At 39.5% G+C, this 23,941-nt stretch overlaps 2 protein-coding genes and 1 long non-coding RNA gene across 15 annotated transcripts in view; 1 reads left to right on the top strand and 2 right to left on the bottom strand.

Moving 5' to 3' along the window:
* Nucleotides 1-359: 359 nt before the first annotated feature.
* LOC111261499 (multiple PDZ domain protein) overlaps nt 360-23,941 on the bottom strand; it is a 38,375-nt gene continuing 14,793 nt past the window's right edge. Inside the window, exons 9-10 of one of the 6 annotated variants that reach the window (XR_015311521.1) lie at nt 3,507-3,601; nt 360-2,296 (exon numbers count right to left, since the gene is read on the bottom strand). Coding sequence is in view for 4 of the 6 variants with exons in the window: in XM_022835044.2 (XP_022690779.1) it covers nt 20,665-20,748 (84 nt within the window). In the remaining 2 variants the exon portion in view is untranslated. Of the gene's footprint in view, nt 2,297-3,506; nt 3,602-17,173; nt 17,259-17,497; nt 17,592-18,940; nt 19,079-20,619; nt 20,749-20,982; nt 21,197-21,363; nt 21,809-23,941 lie in introns of those variants that run through there. The other 5 variants (XM_086968733.1, XR_015311520.1, XM_022835046.2 and 2 more) reach the window with 5 other exon arrangements.
* LOC111261497 (uncharacterized) lies at nt 3,609-23,934 on the top strand. 8 transcript variants are annotated; one of them, XM_022835038.2, is made up of 10 exons: nt 3,609-8,380; nt 12,315-12,500; nt 13,543-13,660; nt 13,869-13,972; nt 15,988-16,153; nt 16,482-17,264; nt 17,714-17,908; nt 18,231-18,546; nt 21,674-21,829; nt 23,245-23,934. In XM_022835038.2, exons 2-10 carry the CDS (start codon nt 12,367-12,369, stop codon nt 23,253-23,255), a joined length of 1,983 nt encoding a protein of 660 aa, XP_022690773.1. In that variant the 5' UTR covers nt 3,609-8,380; nt 12,315-12,366; the 3' UTR covers nt 23,256-23,934. The 8 variants fall into 8 exon arrangements, 7 of the variants coding, with proteins under 7 accessions (XP_022690773.1, XP_022690774.1, XP_022690770.1 ...); XM_022835039.2 differs by having other exon boundaries at nt 3,610-8,380; nt 23,248-23,934; XR_002681003.2 differs by having other exon boundaries at nt 3,613-8,380; nt 21,674-22,501; nt 23,248-23,379.
* LOC111261508 (uncharacterized) lies at nt 9,016-12,371 on the bottom strand. The gene is made up of 2 exons (XR_015311531.1): nt 9,740-12,371; nt 9,016-9,148 (listed from the first exon to the last, which is right to left on the bottom strand). It is a non-coding gene; the product is annotated as an uncharacterized LOC111261508 (long non-coding RNA).

Below are 23,941 nucleotides of genomic sequence, written 5' to 3'. Positions count from 1 at the left end.
GAGTAAAATTTTTACGTAGAAGTACTGACATTACGAGATACAATTACACATACTGATCAAGTAGGAATGGGCTTTGTTTTAAAGACAGAATTTCCATCCCTAAGAAATCAGCTGCAGCTTGTAAGTGGGGCACTTCAATAGAAGTTACTGGTAGGAAATCATGAGAAGACGGCGACAGTCTATGCTGTTAGATATGTATCGAATGCAGTGCTTAAGTGATCATACAGTCGTGTGTATAAATGTATGGAATATTTTTTGGATAAGATTTAAATATACTTGTAGTGTGTAACTGCATTATATATATGCATAAGAAAATACATAGATGAGGACTTGAGGTTAAGGAAGACATTTGAAAGGGATAAGCTTTGTACCTAGTAATTTATTAGTACGACTTCCTTAATAAAGTTCCACATCAAACATTTTAATCAGCCTAATTTTTTTCATTCAATGCATAGTGATAGTAAATAATGTTTGAATTTAGTCGAGGCTGTATGCGCACTCTAAATTTGAATTCCGCTTGATTTGCTACCGATGTCCGGCCGCCTTCATGAATACTTATTTTCCTACACTTGTTTACACGTCTAAACCCTTTTGAATGATCTATGTCGCGTTTAATCATCACAGCACAAAATCATCGGCGGCTCTTATAGTCCTTTTGTTCATGTATCTCGTCGTCCTCTCTTCTATCTGTAAGTCGAAGGGTATCAACCTGGCGATAGTGATCACTGCTTCATATAAGATTCTAACTATACCTATCGCTATTTGCTTATGGCATTTTTTGAATTTAAACCTATAGGTCTTCTCCTGAATTTTTCCGTAGTGGCCCGGCATAAAATGTGATGACGTCAGCGATTGTTGCTAGAATTTTCCTCATTTCTGTGGCAGGGCATTTTTTTTATGAACCTGATTCTCGCTACTGTGTTAACTGCTTTTGTAGCGTGTAGCTGACATGGCCTGTCCTTGGGACTGAGTCGTCTACGATGACTCCAAAGTATTTTAGTTCCTTTTGTGGAAGGTTCGCGCGACCGTTAATGGGGCCTTTTATGCTACTGTATTTTTCCCTTTGTTCAACAGTACCAGGTCCATCTTCCCGCGGCCTAATTTTAGTTATCTACGATCCTTTATCCAGGCTTTGATAACACCTAGATTGTCTAGTTTTATATCGAGTTAAGAGTCGTTTCTTACTATAATATAATGACTACCGCCAGATCATCCGCGGAAAAACTTTTTGTTAAGTATATTATCCTACTCCATTTTTCACAGCAGAAGGCCCAATACTGGCCCTTGCAGGACCATTGCGCTCATCGAGTCAGCATCACATACCTACCTCTCAAATAATTTGACATTAATTTATATAAGGGCAAATCGCTGTTTCTTCTGGCCTGTTGCCGATATTCCAGCAGATCGCATTAAAACCATTGCGAATATCAGCGTCTTTTGCACCTACTCTGTTCCCTAATTCTCCTTCGGCATTTTTTTGCAACATCGATCGTGTATGAACCCTTCGTGAGGTAGTACTGATGTTTGACATAAGTCTTCTATCTTTGTTTTTATTTAGCAAATTGGCGTATGTTTCGACGAACTGATCGTGTCTTTTCTTGGATTCGATAAAATGATAAATTTAGCAATTTCAACAGGATACGATAGGTTCTGGTTTGTTACATGGTGTCTGTTATCTTTTTCAATAAATTAATGTTGCATCGCATTAATTTTTATTATGTTTGTTGGACATCGATGTACTCGTATCGACTTTTTGTTCTGCAGTGATTTACGTATAATGAGAATTTCAGCGGTTGACGTTCCCTGTGCGTTGTCTGAGCATCCGCTACTATCGCAGTTCGGTTGACGCCACACCTTAGTGAAAGATATTAGTAGCCAATTGGTGATGGCTATTTTATTAGATGCCTTACTTGTTAATCCTGACACTTTGTTGTGTCGAATTTTTACTTCCATATTGTTGGCCAAATTTAGAATGCTCTTATTTAACAATGATAGCATGCGTCAAGTAACGTCTACCTGTGGGATTAGTTCTATTTGGCTGTTCACCTGGTATTTTTCTATGCCAGAAACAATGACGTCCTTCCGGACGTAAATAAATTATATTATGGAATATAATATCTGTTTTATCTCGCAGATGCCACAAGTTGCTACAGGCCTGCTTATCCCAAATGGGCAGGACGATAGTTATTTTCACGTTGAATGGTGAAATTGACCACTCCTTTGTATGCTGGCGTCCAAATAGCAAGCGGAGTAAAACGTTTACTTCGCCAAGTGTATTACACAGACTGGATTGGCCCTGAAAGGGAATAAAAATATTTAATTGATTAATAATAATTTTTTTCGCTATAGCCATGCTTTGATTCTACTTAAGAAGCACTCATTTTGGTGGAGACTGAATCCGTCGCGTATGTTCTTTCTTAAATTTATTTTGTTCCGATGTTAATCTCTTCAGATCTCTTTTATTATTGCGAATATAGTTCGGATATCTTTCGAAGCAAATTTGAATTTATAATACGGTTTATTAGCTGTAACACTAACACTAGCATCAAAGGACCGAAATGTTTTAGAACTTACTAGATTTTAGCCAAGTACTTATATTGGTGGATTGGAAATGCTATGAATTTCGTCGTGAGTCGCAAGTTCGTAAATTAGATCGCAAAGTACTCTTTTTGTTTATCTCTTCTCAGCGGTGTTTGCTATTGAGCAGCTAGCCGCGATCCTCCATAGCAAGCATCACCGTAGTCATAATCCTAATTCCTCGCAATCATTTAGCTAAATGCTTTTCATTCATAGGACAAATATTTTTAGCTATATAATCCTTTTAGGAAAACCGAATGCCTAAGTAGTGCTTTTTGACCTTCAATGATGGTATTGCTACGGTCTGCTCCGGTAAGACATTATAAAATTCGGTGTCGTTACATTCGAGCCCATCAATTTTCAATACCAGCGGGCAAGTTTCTCAAAGAACCGTATCCCTTGTATTTAACGCATTTATTCGTGATTCTCCTATTTCGAAATAATAAAATTCCAAGGGGTTGTATGTAAGTCATCACGCATTTTCGAAAACAATAGCATCACTGTGGCGCTACTAAGAATATAAACTATCTGCAAAGCTATCTCGAGTTTTACGTTAGTTCTAAAAACAGTTAGCTCAAACAGCTTATATCGTGAGGTCCCATCATTAGCGTGTGCACAGATCACTGTTACTGTAGTATGAATGGTCTTTAAACTTAGGGTGAAAATTACCGCATGTAAATAAACATTTGTATGAACTATTTAATCGTTGGCTCACGTACACGGTCCAATTTGCATACAATGGAATTAATCTAAATAACTGTCGCGTCTACCAGCAGTGAACTGGCAAACCTTAATGGACGAAGCTGGTCATTTGGGTAGGTGGAAAAGGGTATGAGCATAAACAGGTAAGGAAGTACGCGTATGAAAGATGTTTCCACTGGCCGACTATTCCATATAACTAGTCTGCGCACATAGGGCACCACACTTACTTATGCTGTAGAAGTAGCCATGGTAACCTCCGCAGCCTCGCTGTCTAAGAGATCTAATCGTATCACCAATACGCCGATACCTGCTCCATCATCCACTGCAAGTTATTAAAAGGCATTCATTGTATGAATTTGGCTCGAAGCTTTTATCTGTTATTGTCTTCGTTTGGAACGCCCATCTCTTTCTTAATGCCCACCCAAAATCTAACAATGTGGCATTTGAGTTCAACGTGGGGATAAAAATTTCGATTTGCGTTTGAGCCAAGTGCGAATACGTTTGAAAAAAAACCGCGTAAATATTTAACAATGGCATAATTAATCTAACTTAAACGAGAAATTTAGCCGTGACTGTCACCTGCAACGAAGCCAAAAACCATGACAGTTTCAAGACTCACAGTTGTGTCGTAAGAAGAACATGTGTCACGTGAGATCAGCTAAGTAAGAGGCTAATAATAAAGAGCTCGACGCCTTGTCTTTATTATCTAGATATCTTTCTTGATTATTGTTACGGTTAAGTGATTTTGCGGACAGAAGTAGTTTGCTATAGTGGTATTCCTAGGTCCATTCTTCGTGGAAGATACAGTTAGTTCATTTAAAGATAATATGAACTATCGGTGATCAGGCTGAATCCCGAATGCAGTGTGAGTAAAGAAAGATAGCTTAAGCTCTATTGATAGAGACGTACCATGGCGACCATATGTACGTATATATACATATACACACACATGTATACAATAAATTTGTTTGGAATCAATGGAATTCTCATCGGGATCGTAGGTATAACAAACTCTTATCTTCATATGCTCGTATTTAAAGTGAACATTAGATTTATTGCTGCGTGGAGTAATTTCACAACGGCGCAGTCAGAGTGAAGACGTTGATGACCGGCGCTCTTCTGATTAGTCGATAGCGCTTTAAAGAAATTACTTCGTCCTTTTAGCCTTTTGGTCTCTTCTGCTACGAATGGTGATTGGTGCGTCTGTTTGCTGTCCTGATGATCTGTGTAGAGTCATTGAAAATATTTAGAACAGCGCGTAGCTATTGGTCTCTTCAGTAGGTTGAAACGTGCTTTCAGTTACGCGATGGGCCTCTCGTTCTTCCACCGCTAGCCATGCCAACACCGGCAGTAAATTTTGCTATGTAACAAGTAGTCACCATAAACTTCATAGTCGTTCCCGGAGGGTTACCTGCCTAACAACATCGCTGTATAAAGCGCGTCAATAGAGAGTTCATCTGGTTAAGAAGGACAAGACGACGTTAACGCTATGGCTTACGCTGTATCACACGCCATGGTAGTAGTGTCGACCCACGTGAGAGTATAATACCATACCTACGCGCAGGAAGGTCGCGAACAGATGAGGCACTAGAGAGGCTGGACGTTCTAATATCGTCGTCAGAAAAAAAGACTGCGAGCGCTGGGTGAGATCAGACGCATGTGCGGTTCGAAAACAGAGAAGGTGAAAATATCGTGCATCGACTCCCCGTTCGGCTGCGCTGGCTTTCGTAGCAAGGCTCACTCTACTGGGTTCAATTCAGCCTGGCCTATAGTGGGACTGATCCTTAAATATTCCCGCGCAGGATATATATATATAAATCGAGTTTTGTGGTTTTACGACTCAACCTCGAAACTGGTGTCGCTTGTGGAGTAAAATCTCTTCTAGATATTACCATGGGCTAAAATTAAGTTAATATTTTAGACGACCAGCTCAACAAATAAAGCTATACTTTTTAATTTGTGAAACGTCCTGCGTTTGGTGCGTATGTTTATTTCACAAGGTACGTTGAACCGAAGAAGAGCATCGGCGACTTGTACAAAACAACTGACATCGATCACTTGTGACTGACTACGCTTATTCGACACGGTGTCTCCACTGTTCCGCTTTAGATGTAAACGGATCGGCTGCGACTTTGGCGAGCTGCGTTCGTATGCGTGGCGTATCGGTGCGGAATTCGCTCATGAATCGTGTGTTTTTGTGCATCTCCTTTATCGGTTGATTGTGACACGGCGGCCATCGAAGATCTTGATGTAGAGTTGTTGGTTAGCGTAGAGAAAGCACGCTACAGGTTCACGGTATGTGATTGTGTCCTGTATCACCTGCTGGGAATACAGACAAGTGCATCAGTTGGCAACGCTTTATCGTTACTACGCTGTTGTAGCGCACTCTGCCTGTTTAGCAGTCGCTCCGCCTGACTGTGCAATCATGGAACAGTCGATCTTTCTGTCAGCATTTGTCGACCGTTGTTCCACTGACTTACTGTCTGGCTGCCGCTGTGACGACTGTCGTTTGTAATTTGCAGTAGAAAGTTAAGCAGTGCGCTCTTTCCCTACTGGACAGACACAATAGGAGCGAGGGTAGCAGCATAATTTCTCCGATTTCGCTTGCCGACAGTCACAAAGCAATACAGGCGGCAGCCAAGTCCAGCGACAGGAACGATAGATCCATTACAAAATAGGGAAGTGTTGAGAGGCTTGATTCGAATACCTCGAGAGCTCCCTCTGTCCACTGGGCATTTAGCATTTTAATTTACCATTATCACCGTTCCTTACGTCGGTGCATAGCGAAGGTCCTGGCAGTTAAATGGATTGTAGACCAGCAGCTTTAAGCGCTTTTGGCTGTGCACACGTCGCGTGGCAATCATACAGATAGTGATGGCGATTGGTGAAGCCAGTGAGTGCTCAATGGAAACGATGGTTTACCAGTCTGTCTATTAACGTTATACCAAGAGCCTTGCTTGATTAAGTGGCCTGAGTAGTTCGTTGTGTGAAGACAGCATTTTTATCCCGAATGACCCGGACTCATCGAATGTTTCAATCATCTGTCCCATATATTTGCTAATCTACCACTAGTTGCGGCTGGTCGAGAAGATTTTTTGGAACATTAGAAAAGTGGTTGACGATAGGAACAACAGTTCGTTTGCAAATCTGCTAGACTGCTACCGTTGCACAAAAAAGAGGTCAACTAGAGCGTGAGAGAGCAAGTCAGCCTCTTATAATATTCTGGTGAGCGATGGTGTGGTACTGTGCTATTACATTTGTGCACTCGATCAGCTAAACGCTAGTGAGTTCTGTGCGTGTATATATAGTGAAGGCGGGAACGAAGTCGGGCGGTTGTCTCAAAGTGTGCAAGACCTCACTTAGCAGCATCGAATTGCAAAAGGAAATATTTTTCACTACTCGATGTATATTGCAATACTATGTCTAGGGAGTCTTAGCTTTGCCTCAGGCAAAGCCGGTACGGCAAAACGAAACTTCACGACATCGTTGTTATTTGATGTGAAGCACCTTCGACCGAAATAGGCAAGCTACAGTATTGAATTCTTAACTGAAAAACTCTGCTGTGATAAAAACCAGTAGCTGTACGTCGATTCGGGTAGCGGATAAGTGGGGCCACGTCAAACTAGATATGGCTAGGGGCTTTTAATCAACTCGCATCAATACAGCTGAGTGAACAGATGTAATTTCATAGTTTAAATCGTCGTTCGCCTCAGCGGGCGAAAAGCTACATTGAACACGAGGGCTAACAAGTAATTAACTTCGAAAAAACACACGAATTTCAGTGAAGAACCCCAATTCCCTTCTCTCGTGAGCCACAAATCGTTGATTATATCGTGCGTTCGTTCACAAAAGACAAGAAAATCCTTGATTTATTTATTTAATTATCCAGTTGGCACTTGGTCAAGTTTACACTCGTATATATATATATATATATATATATATACACTATAGGGTTGTTAGTGTTGGCTCCAGTCGTACAATATTGCAGTTTTTGTTACGGACATGCTAAACGATGAACGGGTTAGTTCGGGCACGATTGTGTCACGGCCAGTGACCCAATCGTGCCCGTGTTTTTTTTACCAGTTCCATAACGCCAATGGTAACACCATATGAATTGGCAGTGTCAGGGTAGGTTGCTGAGTTCAAGTCTGAAGTATGTGCGCGTAATTCACTGTCGTTGCTGTCCATTATTTAATGGAAATAGCATTGGCATGGCCAAACATACTACCAACACACTTGACGAGTCTTAGATATTACAGTCGACACGGGTTTGCATAGCTTAGGGAATACAATACGATCAAACTATGATTTATCGAAATAAACGATCACGCAGTGCTACACATTTAATCTACTTTTTTTTTTTTAATAGAAGAACACAAAACAACTAACAAGCTATGTTTGATAAGATAACAAGCATTTATATGAGTAAATCACAAACAAATGAACTAGAGATATTAGCGAAGGTAAGGATTATTATAGATTAGTTTCATGAAAGCCAGTTAACAATAAAAGTCCTATAAACAACAGATAGTATTAATTGCAGTGGCTTGTTTTTGAGCTGTAACTAATGTTACATGATAAAAATTGTCATCTTATTAACAGTTCAATGCGTATGGAGTCGAACATTGGCTGGCGATATGATCGGTTAACAAGCTAGTTTCGTATACTTTGTTATAAAACAAAATATAGCTTGAAACAATATCAAGTGATCGAACGGGAGAAACACTCGATCGTTTGATACAGTTACAGATTCGGCAACAGGATTCAATAAATTGAGTTTTTGACGCAGGTTTTAAATGTTTAAAGCTGTCTTAGCAGTATGGTGAGTTAAATTATTTCCTGCCCAACGTCTAGCACATCATTTCTAGTTCTCACGCTCAACAAACTAGATAGATAAATTCGTTTTTCCCTAGCCTTGGGATGATTCTGGATTTGTTCCTTTGATTCAACAACCAGATCTCTATTATAATAAGCGTTGCCTATTTCGTTATTTTCAGTTTGCACAAATGTCTTTACTTGGCTATAATTCCTGCGGCAGTATCAACGCAGTATGCGGCTAGGGGAGGAACTGGTGCAAACAAATCGAAAAATCGAATAACCGGTAAAGCATTTATTTACTAAGTTCAATAACACGTGGGGTAAGTTGAGTGTGAAACTGGGTGTGGACACGCTTCGTTTTCGGGCCAGCCGTTTGAGACAACGCTTAGCGACAGCAAAACCGGGCACGTTTATTCAGGGCCGATGCAACTTTCGGGCAATTAGTGAACCAAATGCTGTTAAGGTTAGAATTGATTTGAAACCGATAAAGAAAATCTTCCGGAGGAATAGGAGGATCCGATCTTTTTACGATAAAATCGTTTCCATATTAGTTTCATATTAAAATCGGGAATCCTTTCACTGGGCTATACAAACGCCATGCACGGTTTGTATGATACCTTTCTACCTGAAGGACGATTGCTTGTGATGATACGGTTTCATCTACTCTTATACTATCCTAGGTACATCACAGGAGCACCTGCTAACAGAGAAGCACATGCTAAACGACGCGGGATTTGTGCAATAACAAACTTGTGCACGGTAGATTAAGCAAAATATATTGACGTGTAGTACTGTAAGATCATCAAGGGTACGAATAGACTCCTGAGCTTTGTACGGCTCATCAATGATCGCATGTTACTCTCATTCAATTTATCTTTATTGATTTTAACTACCATAGCTCTACTTGATTTTTTTAGCTTTCTAATTGACGCTGGTTGCATTTTTGCCGTTGCCTATCAGCTTCGTTTGAGAAGAAATTCCGCTGGAGAAGAATGGCTTTTGGTCAAGTGTTGTCTGTCACCGCCATCGGCGATACTCTATATTTTCGTCCCTAAAAAAGTACACAAACTCTGTTAAAAATAATGAAAATAATAATGTAAGCTTTCACTACACAGTAACATGTTGAAAAAATCTCAAACAAACTAAACTATAGTATTTGTTTTCTTCCATTTCTGTTACTAGGTGTGTAATTATATATAAACAAATATTTCGTATAGAGTATCGCAGTTGGATAAATGTATGAGGGTTCTCTTTCCGTTACAAAATCCACGTGTTGCAACGTATCACAGCCGACGATGCGTTTGACTTTAGCTTTCGATCACTTCCTGTTCTATTGAAAGAGATAATGATCTGATTGTTTAGCTGGTATAGCTGGGTTAAAATTTCATATGCATATATATTCGACAGCGGTCGGTTATCTCAAGTGGCTCACTCCAAAGATAAGTACCGTTACTTTTTTTATGCAGGAACGTGTCAAAATGCTTTCAAGTGCTCTTTTTTTTTACGCCTCTATACACAATGCCGTAAGGTGATATTTTTCACAGCGGCGCGAACATAAGTTGTTTTCTGGCAGTCTAACGGTAAATATGGAAATATGTAAGTACGAACAAGTTAAATGATTATGATACTTTTGATCTTCTACCTTTTTATTTGAAAGGCGACCATGCCACTGGACTCCTGCCTGGATGACTGACAGTAAGTAACGCATCCGCCTGATGGAATGGATGTACATTGCTACATCATAAAAAAAATGTATACGGGTTAAATCGACTAGGATGTTTGTAACGTTATTTTAATGTTTTCAATACAAGCATGTTTCGGTTGATTTAGACAATGCGCCAGATAAGTAATCCAAGTTGGCCCTGTAAAATAAAGGATCTGATACGATTATTGCTTGTCAAGGCTAATAAGGCTCAATTTTGCTATTAAAATAATGTCGCTTTTGTTTAGCTAGGACCGCAAAAACCTAAAATATTCAAAGAGAAAGACTATCGACATAAGGACAAAAGATCGTAAGACCCATTATTGTAAAGTTAACAACATATCTTTACGTCCTGTCTAGGCCTAATAATAAATCTCCTCCTATCTAAACAATACTCTGCAAAGAGCAGAACAAGAAATTCAATCTGCTCTTGCTTAGGCTTAACTGAACCAGCTGTTCAAGCCATGCCACCTATTGTACATTACTTGGTTTTTTTACCAAGATCATCCAATCACGCTGCAAATGGCCATTTTGCTTGTTTTTAATTACTCACGCAAGGAATTACCGCTACATAGCCGATAAAAGAATTCAAGTAAATCCTCCACTTCAGAGAAGGGACACATGCACGCAGTAAGTTTCTATGAAAAATTCAGGCAATCACGATCACTTATTAGACAAGCCTAATGCGTCTGTTGGAACTTGCAGAGTTTTCGCGGGTTCGAGTCCCATCGATGTCAAATAGAAAAGAAGAAACCGGAACAAAAAAGTAATCCCGAATGATCGTAAGCGTTGGCTAGAATAGATTCTTCGTTTTAAGCTTTGTATCATGCTCTCATTCTATTTTGTGTTTAAAATAAATTAAGGTATCCTCAAAGATGTGTACCTTCAGACATATCGGAGGTTTTAAAGAATCTCATGGGATATTTAATAAAGTTGTTCGGCCGCATTTACTGTCAACGAAAAATATGTTCATTAAATCGAACAGACCAACCGAAAACAAACATTATTGATGATATAATATATTTACAGCGTGGGCAAATAATCAAGCGAACTAAAATTAATCTGATATACTCGACTGGGTGTGTGATCCAGCGCTTGGCAGGTATTTCTAATCTCGGCCCTCTTATTCTCTTTGTTTCCACTTGATTTGCGCGTGGGGAGTCCAGAATGTATCGTTTGATCGTGGCGAGCTTAATATTAACAGAGTCCACAGGCAAAACAATTAGTGAAGCCGATAGTCAAGGGGTTATACCATATAGTACCTGCAACTTAATCTGAGTGCAATTATGATAGTAACTTAATAACGAAATATCCGTACCAGTTGGCGTGCCTACGCGTGTCCATCATGTATGTACGGGTGTAACGAAGAACCGTTTGATATAGAAAGCGCGGAAATTATCCCAGCTATCGCATGTCCTGTACCTAGGTCGACAGGTACAACTCGCTAATAAAACAGACACTTTAATTAGGAACTTTTTTTTTGATGAGTAAGCTTCACTTGCATTGTATAATCAAAAAATCTATATAATCGATGCATATTGACAATATAGGAGGGAACAAGTGACAGTTTATCTATGCAGCTCTGACTACGATTCCCAGTAATAGTGTAACTGACGTAAGGGGGGGGGGGGGGTCGAACTACATGCTGCAATCGTTTGACAAAAATGATCTCGTTTGTTAGGTAAGTTACCATCTGTCGAAGCTTTGTATATGTCATGACCAGCATACTATTATCTGTAACGTTTAACTTAGAATAACTGAATTATTGGAGTCGAATTAAAAAAGACAAAGCAGTATTTTAAAGAACTCCGTAACATTCAAGTTTTTTTTTTAAATTTAATGGCATCGAATATTCAGTAGAATAGTTCATGATTTTTCCATTATTTATCGTAGTGTATTATGGATGAAAGATCACGTGGTTCGTTAATTTGTAATGTAACATTCTTTCTCTATCAATTACGGAACTGAAGGAAAACCGAGATTAAACATTTTACTAGATAATATATTAAAATTTACATAGCTCTAGAAAAGAAATTCGTTCGAGTCCCGTCACCATTCGAATTCATTGTATGGCTGTATTTCTACGCCCGATTTCGAACAAATACCACGACGTATCCCGGTACTGCTTACTGTACCATCGCAGAAACGCACAAATATACAGTTCAAATGAAAAAACATCTCCTAGAATTTGCCAGTGATGAGAGCCCGGAATGTTACAGGTTTTACCATTGAACAAAGTACGCCTGTGGACGGGTTCGAACCTGCACCACGATGTGTTGTTTAAATTAGCACGCAAGTACGTTACGCACTAAGCTATCATTCGTAGACATGTTGTTGGGTTCAGCTCTACAAAATTCCGGGTTAGCTTAGTAAGATTATAAGCCAGATGGGATTATGATAGATTACACCGATTAGATGATTATATGGTCCACCATAGTAAAGTCGAAAGCAATATTACATAATATAGGCACTTTGCATAGATCTCAAGTCAATGTTTCCACGCTTGTTCTTTCAGATGCAGATGGCAAACTAGAACTTTTGGAGACAGCGTGGTAAGAACGACTGCGATGTCGAAGACAAAAAAAATTGACTACTCTACTTGCTGGGACTGGGTGCAGTCTTTTGATCTCAGTCTGTCTTCTCTTAAGTGGAGCCAGCCCATCGAGTTTCTACAGAATACGCTGATCTGCGACACTCCAAGGTTGGTAACCCAAGAAACAGACGTCTAGGATATCTAAATTACTACGCCGCTACGAAAATATTCTCTAAATCGCTATATTTCCTATTGACAAGATGATATTTCTCTTCTTTATGATAGTTGTTTTTGGTATTAGGTTACAATATAACAACAAGTATCACCCTGAATATGAATGAGCAAATCGTATGCGAGTACCAGTGATCTGCATCTAGTAGTAATCAAACATAACTTATCGCTAACGGGGTATAATAAAAAAAAAAAAAAAAAAACACATTCGTGAATAAGTTGATTTAATTAAGTGAACGGTATATTGAAAAGGTAAACGCAACTAGAGGGCATTCTATTTGGATAGGTAGATTGCCACTATGTTCTTAGTAATAATAACATCTTCAAAACCGAAGACGCATGGCTCAACAGAAAAAAAATTCCATGAATTACGCTATATAATTTTAGGGGATACTTGTTTTACTGAATGTAGTTTCCCAAAAAGGCTAACTTAACCATACTTCCTTTATGAATTCTATAATTGTGTACGAACTCGCTTGACAAAGGACGAAGAGGAGAAAACATGTCGCAGTTTTACGCAAGACTAACCAGACTTTACTTGTCTAATATTACATCATGTTTTATGTAAATTGAAAATAACAGATATATAGGTTAAAATATAATAAAAATAATAATATAATAAAAGAACGATAAAATAATAATAGAAATAAAAGAAAGGTCGATCGTAGAAGTTGTTATGGGTAATTTCTTGCTTCAATTCGATTTCGTGGTACATGTTACATCAGGAAAACATTAATTAAAATGTACTATAAGAACCGTCGATACTACAAGACCGTTTTACTGGTCTTTGTGCTTAAGAAGATGTCTATTGCTACAAGATGAATTAATTAAGGGGATTATATGGTCCACTCAATAGAAGAATCTTGCAATTTTCCTCATGCACATTGTCAAATGATTAGAGAATTTTCGCTTATTTCTATAAAGTGACGCTGATGATTTCTAAGAGTCGATTGTTTGATTTTTTTTTCTTTACACAAAGATGTTTTCGCCGTGAATGGAATCAACGTTCGCGTGAGAATACCGACTTTGCAATCGTTTCGAAAGTCAAGGATCGAGGTTACAAACAATGGAGCCACTGTCACAAACATGTTATTCATGTATGTAGCTGTTTATTTCGCTATTACATGTCCCTGTACTTTGGAGATACTTCAAAAAATATGCTGGAAAATTTTAAATGCCCTTAGCTAAGCATGTAAGTCGAAATTGCAGTAAGCCAAATTTTAAATGTTTTTCTCAGGCCCGGCCTAAGCTCCAGTGGACTAGCTTTTTAATGCGTTGCATCGATGTTCGTACCGATATTTACAGGCAATGGTGAAGCACAGTTTTCGGTTCGGACAAGGCTCCAAGGTGGAATTGGATTTAGACAGTGATACGATCGAAAACCTTCTAAGGATTCTCTACACAAGACAGTAGGTTTGACAGAGCTCATAGTCTACCAAAAGTTACAACAGGTTTGTTTTTTTATAAGATGTTGACGTTATTGGCCTTCGACATACCTCCTTACCTAGATGGCTTTGAAAGTTCACGCAAGCATACTAATAACATTAACAATTCGATCAGGCGGTCCAGGAAAGTCCAGCTAGAACGTACGTGTAGGCACGGAAGTGTCGGGCTGCATCGTACTTGAGTGATACCTGAGCATCTTGACTACATTTGTATTCGGTAACTGCATCATGGCTATGAGGGGCGTATCTGTTAAACGAACGTGCGTCGTGGAAGAACAAAATTCCGCTGTTCCATTTCCACAACGATGTTTTTCTTAGAAGAGTAGGAACGGCCAAATTACTGTTACGTCCCACACTGAAGTTACCACAACTTGCTCACAGGCTATCGACATCTGTTCAGTTGTAACAGACGTCAAGGATCAACTTTCTTTTTTATATATTATTCTGCTATTAAAAAAACACTGTCCTTGGATTATCAACTATCCTTGGACAAGATAAGCATAGCACAGGTAAAAAGAATATGACTATCGTAAGACAGACCGTTTTGTCTTCGGGTGACTTTTCGGACTCTTAACCATAATATTATTATTTGGCGTCAGTCGGATTTTGAACACGCTTCAGTCCTTATCGAGGCTGTCATAGAGATGTCTAACTCGAAGGTCTCTTGAACACGAACTATAGTGGACTATAATGAGCTCAGCATTTTTATATATGAAGTAAAAATGTCACGAGATTATTCACACCCTAACAAGAGTGCATATATAGGTAACTGACTCGTATATTTAATTACTTGAAGAATTGCAGTTGGATACGTAACGTGGCGTCTTCAGCGTTTCCAAAATAACAGTTAGAGAATTTGTTGAAATGCTAAATAAATTTAGTCTATGGCCTGATGCAAAATATGTCAGTCAGTTTTGCAAATCACCGCTTGTTACATTACCTTCAGCTTCGTCGATCTAGTGGCGTTTCGAAAATGTGTAGCCAGAATTTAAATAACTATAACTTCAATTTTTACTTACATATCATTGTACATAAAGCATCTATATAGAATGTAACGTATGGCTTTTTCCCTGTAGTGTCGATCTTTCAAAATGTTATCATTTTAGCCACTAATTCACAAACTTCAACGAATGTTTCATTCGGTATTGCAATGATATTGTAATGGTTTTAGGTGTAAAAAAATGGGCAGTTTTCTCTGGGACCTTTCGCCCAACTCATTTGTTCGTCAAGGTGACATAATGACAATGGAAATAAAATTTACCACCTTTACTTGAGTCATCTGGAGTGCGGGATAGAATGGATTGTTGGGGTAATAGCAACTAGTTGGCACCGGTCACTGTACACTCAAGTAAAATGGTCCAGCTAACCATTCGTTCGGGATTGTAACTTCTCGTAAATTTATATGGTGCCCCCTGCGTATTACCTAGTACACCGATTAATTGTGCCACTTAGTATGGTTGTAGCTTCATCGTTCCACATAGTCTTTTCAAAAACTAACTGCACTCTGCATACATTTCTACATTTGCAAAATTACTCTCTTCTTCTTCTTCTTCTTCATCTTTACTATCTGTAGATACCCATATGCAACATTTCTATTAACAACATTCTAAGCTACGACAGATACTTGGTCTGCTGTTGACAGATTTTGGGGTTGTTTCGGTATAATTTTACATGTGCCTCTTTTCGGCTGACGATATTCAGTGTAGTTATTGATTTTGTGAACATCCAATATCCTAAATCGTTCAAACGACGTTTTAGACTTATCTGGTTTGTTGAATCGCGCAGGTGTATCTGCTTAAAACTCGCTGCGATACTACCTCCGTACATTGTGTATCCATTACTTTTAATTAATTACGCCCGAAAAATAAAAAACCGTTTTTACGGGACCGTACATACATGTCAGACCAGTTAATGTAGGCGCGTATCGTTCACACTGTAGGGATTAATGCTATAGCTATTGATGGTCTGCTTCCTTTCAGGTACGTCTCAGTAGATTCTATTACAAAGAATCACTTTCGTTTGATGCGCTTTATTCAAGAATTAGGGTTAGTTAGCGATAGACTTCAGGTCGCGCAAAATTATCTGCGTTCCGAGTTTCATCGTTTCGGCTCCGAACAATCCTTTTTGCAGCTCAATGAGTCACAGGTTTGTATATAGAGTAGAACGGTCCAGCTAGAACGACAGAAAACAGTAGACTACAGTATGATACTAATAAATCTCAGTACGCCCGCGTATATTCGAATTGTGACGTTCCATTTATTACTACTAGATAAAATAGGGTGGTTGGTGAAAGGGAATATATACCTAATCGGTGTATCGAAACAGCCCTGACGGTACTTCATTTCCTACGAGTGTATTAAGTTATCCAGCTAACTCAAGCCCAACAAATTCAACATTTTAAATAGTGAAAATCTACTTTGGATAAGTTCTACCATGAGCTAATACAACAAAAAAATTGTTAATTGAATTTCAGCTGGAACCGTACCTGAATACGGAAACTTTACCACTCTATACCGTGTTAGATCTCAATTTTATCATGCGAACCTTCTTGCATTGGAGCGCCGTAGCTAAAGAGTCAACAGTATCGAAGGACTTACCTTACAGATCAGTAGATTCCGCCTCGTTTGCTACGATTACCAGTACAATCTGCGAGCTCCTAACAGAACTACACGGAGACCTGTTAATTAGTCCAATCGAGCTTACCCAGTATACTGACCACTTGTCCAAGTTGCCAAACAGTCAACGTTGGCCAACGCCGAAACCTGACGGATGGAGTTCCGATAACGAAACTCGGTCTTCCAGCGGAAGTCTAGTACTAGTCTCCTCCGATAACGTAAAACTGACGTGCAATGAACGTATTCTCTGTCGTGTGCCCTATTTCCGATCACTTTTACATGGTGGCTTTAGGGAATCTCTGCAACACGAACAAGTTCGACTTGATATGCATTCATCAATGTTACACCTTGTCTTGGCAGCCCTTGAAAATGGAACTCTGCCGGAGCTGCCAACGAACAAGCTACTTGATGTTTATACTGTGTTCGACTATCTCCAATGTGACGAGCTTCTTCACGCTTTTGACGAGCAGATGAGACGAATTGCGCTGCGTCTTGGCCAGACTACCTTGGACGATTTTTCAGCTGAACTCTCGCCGGCGTTGATGCAGCGCATGCTACCGCTTCTTTTGCAAGATCTGACCGACGTGTTCGGAATGAAAGGGTACGCTTTTGTGCTACGCTTCTTCCTTCGATGGCTGGAGGTTAGTGGTAGTTCGATTCGAGTTTAGCCAAACAAATGCAACATAATAAGACATCACCTAATATAGATATGATCGAACATTAAGCTTCATACATTGTTTAAAAAATGGCTTTCGGATTATTCAAGCAAGCGCCAATGTTTTATTAAGTTTTCTTTTTCTTTCGGAAATATGAAAAATTCATGCAGAGGAAATTTCTCTATCTAAATGCGGCGTTGAAAGATTTTAGCTCTTACCAATCTGCCACACGCGTCGCGGACACGCAAAAGCTAACCGAAATTTTTAGTACGGCTGACGCGTTGACCCTTGTTCCATTGGCTCTGCAAATAGCTGAAAAATATATGCTGTACTAGTTAATCTTTGACTCACGGTAACAACTGACTTTTCTGCTCCGGACTTCGCCAACGATATATGCCCCACGACAAACTTTCGCGTTTTATCATCGCTTGAAGTCGGACACGTCGCACGGCGACTGGCTTGGGCCGATCCTGTCATCAACGTTAGTAGCAGTGGACGAGTACGAGCATGCTAAAAATGTTACATACGAATCATTCGACGGGCATGTCCACGTGTTTGATGGCAAAGTGTGGGCCCCTTGCCACTGGGGAGACTTCGACTCGATGAGGGAGGGCGTGTACAATTTTAAGGTACGCGCATGCTAAAATTCCAGCAGCTAAAATTTTCACAATGGCAACTGAGTTCTACTTCACATAAATGTAAAGCCGCTCTTGTTGATCGAAATTGCTCTTTCTTAGCTCCCATTATTGTTTGTATAGTCGACAGCTGCTGCTGTCGGCCATACAAACAATAATGATTTTAAGGGCCATGGCTTTTAACTAGATGACCGCTAATACCATTCCTGATTGTAGTATTATTTGCAACATGAAAGCTCTGGACCATACAAATCGACGATGTCATACGAGCTACATAAATGTTATTAAAATTTATTTAAAACATGACTTATTACAGGTATTACGTTATAAACAGCGTTACTTGACGCACAATTTCCTTCGAAGCAACACTGTGGCTTTACACGACTGCGTCACCTGTGAAGAGACAACACTTGCCCGTCATCCCGAAGGACGTACAGGATACTTTATCGAGATGTTAGGAAGGGTATTTTGTAGCGTCAATGGCCAACACTTCGTCATTGGGGACGACCTTCAACTTCATGAAGTCGATATGCCGACGGTTGACGGATTTGCACTTGAACCTCGCTGCGTAGACAATTCGCGTCGGCGAATCTTTTTCGATACAGAGCGCGTAGGATTTTGCGTTGAGCTAGGTAAGGATTTTTCTGTGACAAATCAATGGCAATTCGATAGCAGCGGCGTAACGACAGATTATCAACTTCATGTGATCGATGGTCATATCCTAGCTTTACGCCTTGGCTATGACGTTTTAGTGCTCGATGAAAATCTAGCGAAATTTGTTCTAGTAAAAGATTATATCAAACCGTATCTTGACCAAACGAAAACCTGCGTGTCCACTCAAGTTGATGATCGATCATCAGCTTTGAAACGTCTTGTAGGCGCGCAGTTGCTGCCTAATATTTGTGGGGTCATATATAAAATATTTGACCTACAAGGCCAAACCTTCTTGATAGTCACCGAGGCGGTTGAGTTGACGCAGGCTCGATTGCGTATCAGTGAAACGGAATCCGATCCAAGGCTGGTGGGCTTCTTTAAATGGAGTCCAGAAGGCCGCTGCTGGAAAGACGTTTCAGCCTCAAGTCGTGTTCCGAAGTCACAGGTCCAACAAACCGTTGTCCTCAACCATCCCGGGATACCACTTTATGCCCGAAGGCCCTGTTATGACTAAAATAATAGAAAGTGATTTTGGTGCGTGCACTAGTGTCAGATCTAGCCACATAAGAGATTATGCTTTTCTTCTATCATGTATACACGCTTTCATTTAAGATGTCATACAACTGGGCTATTAGAACCTACGTGGAGACACGAGCGCTTGCAATATAGTTCGACGCCCCGCTGACAAACTTGAGAGAAATGCTGCACCTAATGGCAATCTGTGAGGAAACATATCTAATCCGTGACCCGAAACATGTAGACGGCCATTGACTTTATAACGAGTGAGCCTAGTGGCAACAGCATCTACGATCTAGGTTTAACGTGCATTTGTGTTGGCACTTTTATTGAAAGGCTTGACGAGACGTTAACTGTTATTGAGCATGTAGAGCTTATTTTACTCTTTGCGTAAGGAATGACAAAACGGTATTGTGTGGTTTAGCTGGTTACGAAGCTGTGTAATTGTGATCAATTAGCTAAGGTTTGCTTTCCGTAAACCGGCAGAATGGTACGGTAATCAAAATGAGGAATGTGTACAAACGAGGACACGGATTGACTGAACATAAAGATGCTGAATTGCTAGGTGTTAGTGTCACTCCGTATCGATAAGAAATGATCCTCAAGTTAAATTTCGGTGAAATCATCTATACGCATCGTGTGTGGCATAGATATTGAAATTTGTTTACTAGATCTAGACAATTCCGGCTCACGACATAGGCAATCTTGCGGAATAAGTCGTACATAGTTGTTCGTTTACGGTACCCCAGCCTAGGGTCTCTTATTTCTAACTGTCAAGGCTAGTACGCGATCGGCTTTTCTCCGAAAACATAGTGGAGCAAAAGGTAAATTCGTACGCTCATGAGCAAGTTTTAGAAACGGGTAAGCGTCGCAACTGCTCCGCCTCTTGTTGCAACCCTGTCCGGAATCGCTCATAGCGCTTAGCAGCGTCATGTATGTAGGATTTTTGTTAATTTCATGAATAAGAAATTGCGCTGAATCATTTCGAATATGTCGCATTCGAAAGACGTAAAAAGATCTGATATTATAACTAGGTGTGTAATTTCTATAGTTTTTGAGTAGCGAGTACAACACGATGCCATAAACATAGATGACATGACATTGGACGTTGGAATCAGATGAATCGTTTTACAGATACACAGATATAATTTAAACGTAAAACCTTGTGCATTAGAGGAAGGTGCATCTTGAAGCATACGGTTTTTTATCGGTATATTGTTATATAATCTTACATACGTTACTTTCACGGTTTTACGACGATCCTTACCGGATACCATGCATGTATCAGTTCTGTTTGTCATGGTGCGCTGGCAACGGGTTTGTCGAACAAGCCTAAAGGCATTGAAGGTCTATACGGAAGGGAATATGCGTAAACACACTTTGTTACATGCTGGGGTTCAGCCGTGTAGCGAATAAAACAATCTACCGTTAATGAGCGAATGTATATTTTAACATATTATCTAACGCGATATTTTTCAAAAACCAACTTTTTCTTAAAAATGATGCTGATACATGATTAAAGACAACGACAGACATTTTTCAATTTGTATCATGTACAAACAATAAATAATTACTTTTTTTTATTCACAAAAATTGTATAGGAGGTGTTTTTGGCGGGATTTCACATTCACCCCCTGTCGGTCTTCTTCTAATAGTGTGCGTACCTAAAATGATAAAGCAGCAGATTAAAAAGGAGATTAATGTAATGATTTTCGGAACAGGATATTGTTAAACATAATGATATCTATATACGCTCGAATATAAGATTAAAATAAAAGAGGCCTATTTTAACCTGAGAATATATCTGAATAGAAGTATAACTGTGTCGTCCATATAGTGCTGAACTATTTTTAGCCGCAACCCATTTCCCAGACTGGTTTATCGCGCTTGGCACTTGCCTAAATACTATATCCTACGAAGTCGGCCATAATCTAGAGGTATCTCCTGCTAAGCGTTCACGTCATACGGTCCAACGTTGATATGCTATGGGACAAAAAAATTCCCCCAAAAGGTCCCCGTCGTAGTTTGTTGGGTAGCTATTTGCCTGCTAATCCTAGGGACATGTTTTCTAGGCTTCGTTTCGTGCTGGGAGCCATCCGTCTCAGAGAATGCCTAACGGCAACAAAGGGTGCAAAATTTAAAACATAAAGAAACAAAAATTATACATATTTTTTTCTATCTTTTCTATACCTGACTGACTAAAAACTATAGGCGCCCCATGCACACAGCGTGTATTACTGTAGTATTTAATAATTTTATTTATAAAAATAACAAACATCTTGTAGTATACATAATATTTATTGAAAGATTTGTCTAATATTAAGTTACTCACTCACTTTTCTGTTCCAACTTATATATATATATATATATATATATATATATATATATATATATATACATTAATTACCTGGTGTAAATATACCGTCGGCATTATATAAGTAATTCATAATAATAATATTGATAATGGTATGTAGCAATCGATTTCCATCTCTATGTCCATTGTTTCATATAGATATTCTACAGTGCGTTCTATTTAACGACCAGCTAGTATAAGTCTACGCGGGTACGTTCAACCTTTCCTATTTCTAGGTTTGGTTAGGCAACGAGGAGCCCTAAACATGTTGATCGAAATAGCCGTTTGCATTATCAGCGCGCCACAGTGGGAGCCGCGAAACGGCCGCCAACCCCCGACCCCTCGCCGTGCCGTTTCGGCGATATTGATCACTGCAAACCAGTTCATATCAAGTCAGTATCATAACAGTTGTCCAAAAAGGCATGACTATAGCAATTACTGCATTTTTTGGCACGGATTAGTCGATACTGCCTTATTCAGGTCCATTGTTCCCTTTGTTTGCGTGCCCCGACTTTCGTTTTCGCGTGTTCACGCAGTGTCAGCGCCTTTTGCTAGATTCAATTCATAATCAGCCAATACGCTATGGAAGGTAATTAGCTTGAAATGATTACTATGAAAATATATGCTATTTCCCTGAAATTATATCTTTGTTGGGTAAAATTAATAGGTTGCGCGGCAAAGAAAAATTAGAAATTCTCACGCTGAGCCATCTCGTTGGCAGGCAAAGTTGTCTTCAAGATGAGAAAAACTGTGAAGACGAAGGTTTCTAAGGGAATTCTATTACCAGAGTGCTGATAATTGATCATAATAAGAATGATGGTTGTTTGTAGAGTCGAGCAGCGCTTTGGTATGGGAAAACTTGTCCTTACTCTTTGGTAACAGTTTAATCTCGCACATATTTAGATTTGTCGTTAGGGTGACGTATAAAGAGAGTGCTGGCACCTGTTTTTCGACGGAGCCGCTGTCGCCTGCCTCTTGGGAGCTTCGATGGGACTGGCAGTAAAGTTCTACACGTTATATATGTTTAAGTTCTTGCTCGATAATGTTAATGGACCATGTCAGATGTATGTATGAGTTTTGTGTTGGCCTATGGACAATGGCTCGTTAGTTACCTCAGCACTAAATACTCTCATAATAATTGCAGTAATTTAATGGTTAGAGTGATAGACTTATTTGGTCCGTCACTGCAGCTATTAACGCTATGAAATTGCGCTTTACCACCAAAAAACCAAAGAAGATGTATTATCGTGTGTCTCGTAGCGACAAGTGTACTTTGGTTGAACTCGCTTAGTTGGGAGTCCCGATTCATGTCGACCCACCTTATATCAAGCGAAACCTCCAAATATAATGATAGTATAACGTTTGGGGTAAATAGCTCTAAACTCACCCGTATCAGGAAAAACCCGTTAATTTGATATCTGTATTATCTTGCATGATGCTGCCACACTGTGTGTATAGGCGTATGTGCGTCCTGCCAAGATCTAGAAATGAGTAGAAATTCAACCTTATTATACGGAAGCACTTTTTTCTAATTTAAGCCAATACTGTTATAGTTTATTCCTTAGCTCGTTTTATCCTGAAACTGTGCAGATCGAACAAAACGAGCTAAGGAATAAACTATAACAGTATTGGCTTAAATTAGAAAAAAGTGCTTCCGTATAATAAGGTTGAATTTCTACTCATTTCTAGATCTTGGCAGGACGCAGCAGCTTACCAATAATCTCTTAACTAATACCTTTTAAGCTTATCGGTATCTATAAACCCATATCTTGTCATTGGCTCAATGACTTATACTTCATTCATTTAGCAGGGATGTAACGCTGACATGCCAAGAGCTTCACTCAAGCAAGCCGTCCTGCAATTAACGATAAACAACTCTACGCATACATGTTTACCCTCTAAAGGCTTTGTCTTCGAATAAACTCACCTGGCCCTCACTGAATATGATGTTGTTAACCAAATGGGCCTCTGAACTTCATAAATAAGGGCGCTCTAGATCGTGCTAAACCATATGCAACGAACGAATACTAGGCAATGTGTGGCCGTGCTCGTTTCAAAGTTAGCGGAGTTGAGTTAGAGAAAATTGATACATCAATGGCAACATTCTAGCTCCTTTGTCTGTCTGCGAATGCTTTAGGCGTTAAGGAATCATTATGAATAGGCGAATTTTCTGACATAAAGTTCCCTAGAGCTTTCACAGCTACTTCTATAAAAGTTGTCCCAGAGTTCAACTGTTACAATAGAACAAGAACACCGGAGCGTCATTTCAGCGTACCTTTTCTGCATCAACTAAAGGTAGTTCCTAATTTTTCTATGAGGCATTTACTGGGCCAACCGGCCTCGTATATCAGAACCGTTCTTCAAAAAACTTTGGATAAACGAGTAAGCATATCTCGACGATTTCATAATAGCATGATGCAAAAAGTGCTTTATAATAATAATACTAGCATACATTGCCATATAGACCCCTAGAACGTGCTTAAAGGGCTCACTAATACACCATT

The sequence above is a fragment of the Varroa jacobsoni genome, unplaced genomic scaffold, assembly GCF_002532875.2.
Source record: "Varroa jacobsoni isolate VJ856 unplaced genomic scaffold, vjacob_1.0 scaffold_563, whole genome shotgun sequence".
NCBI lineage: Eukaryota > Metazoa > Arthropoda > Arachnida > Mesostigmata > Varroidae > Varroa > Varroa jacobsoni.
Note: the sequence above shows the minus strand (reverse complement) of the source record. Positions and strands in the feature narration are given on the sequence as shown.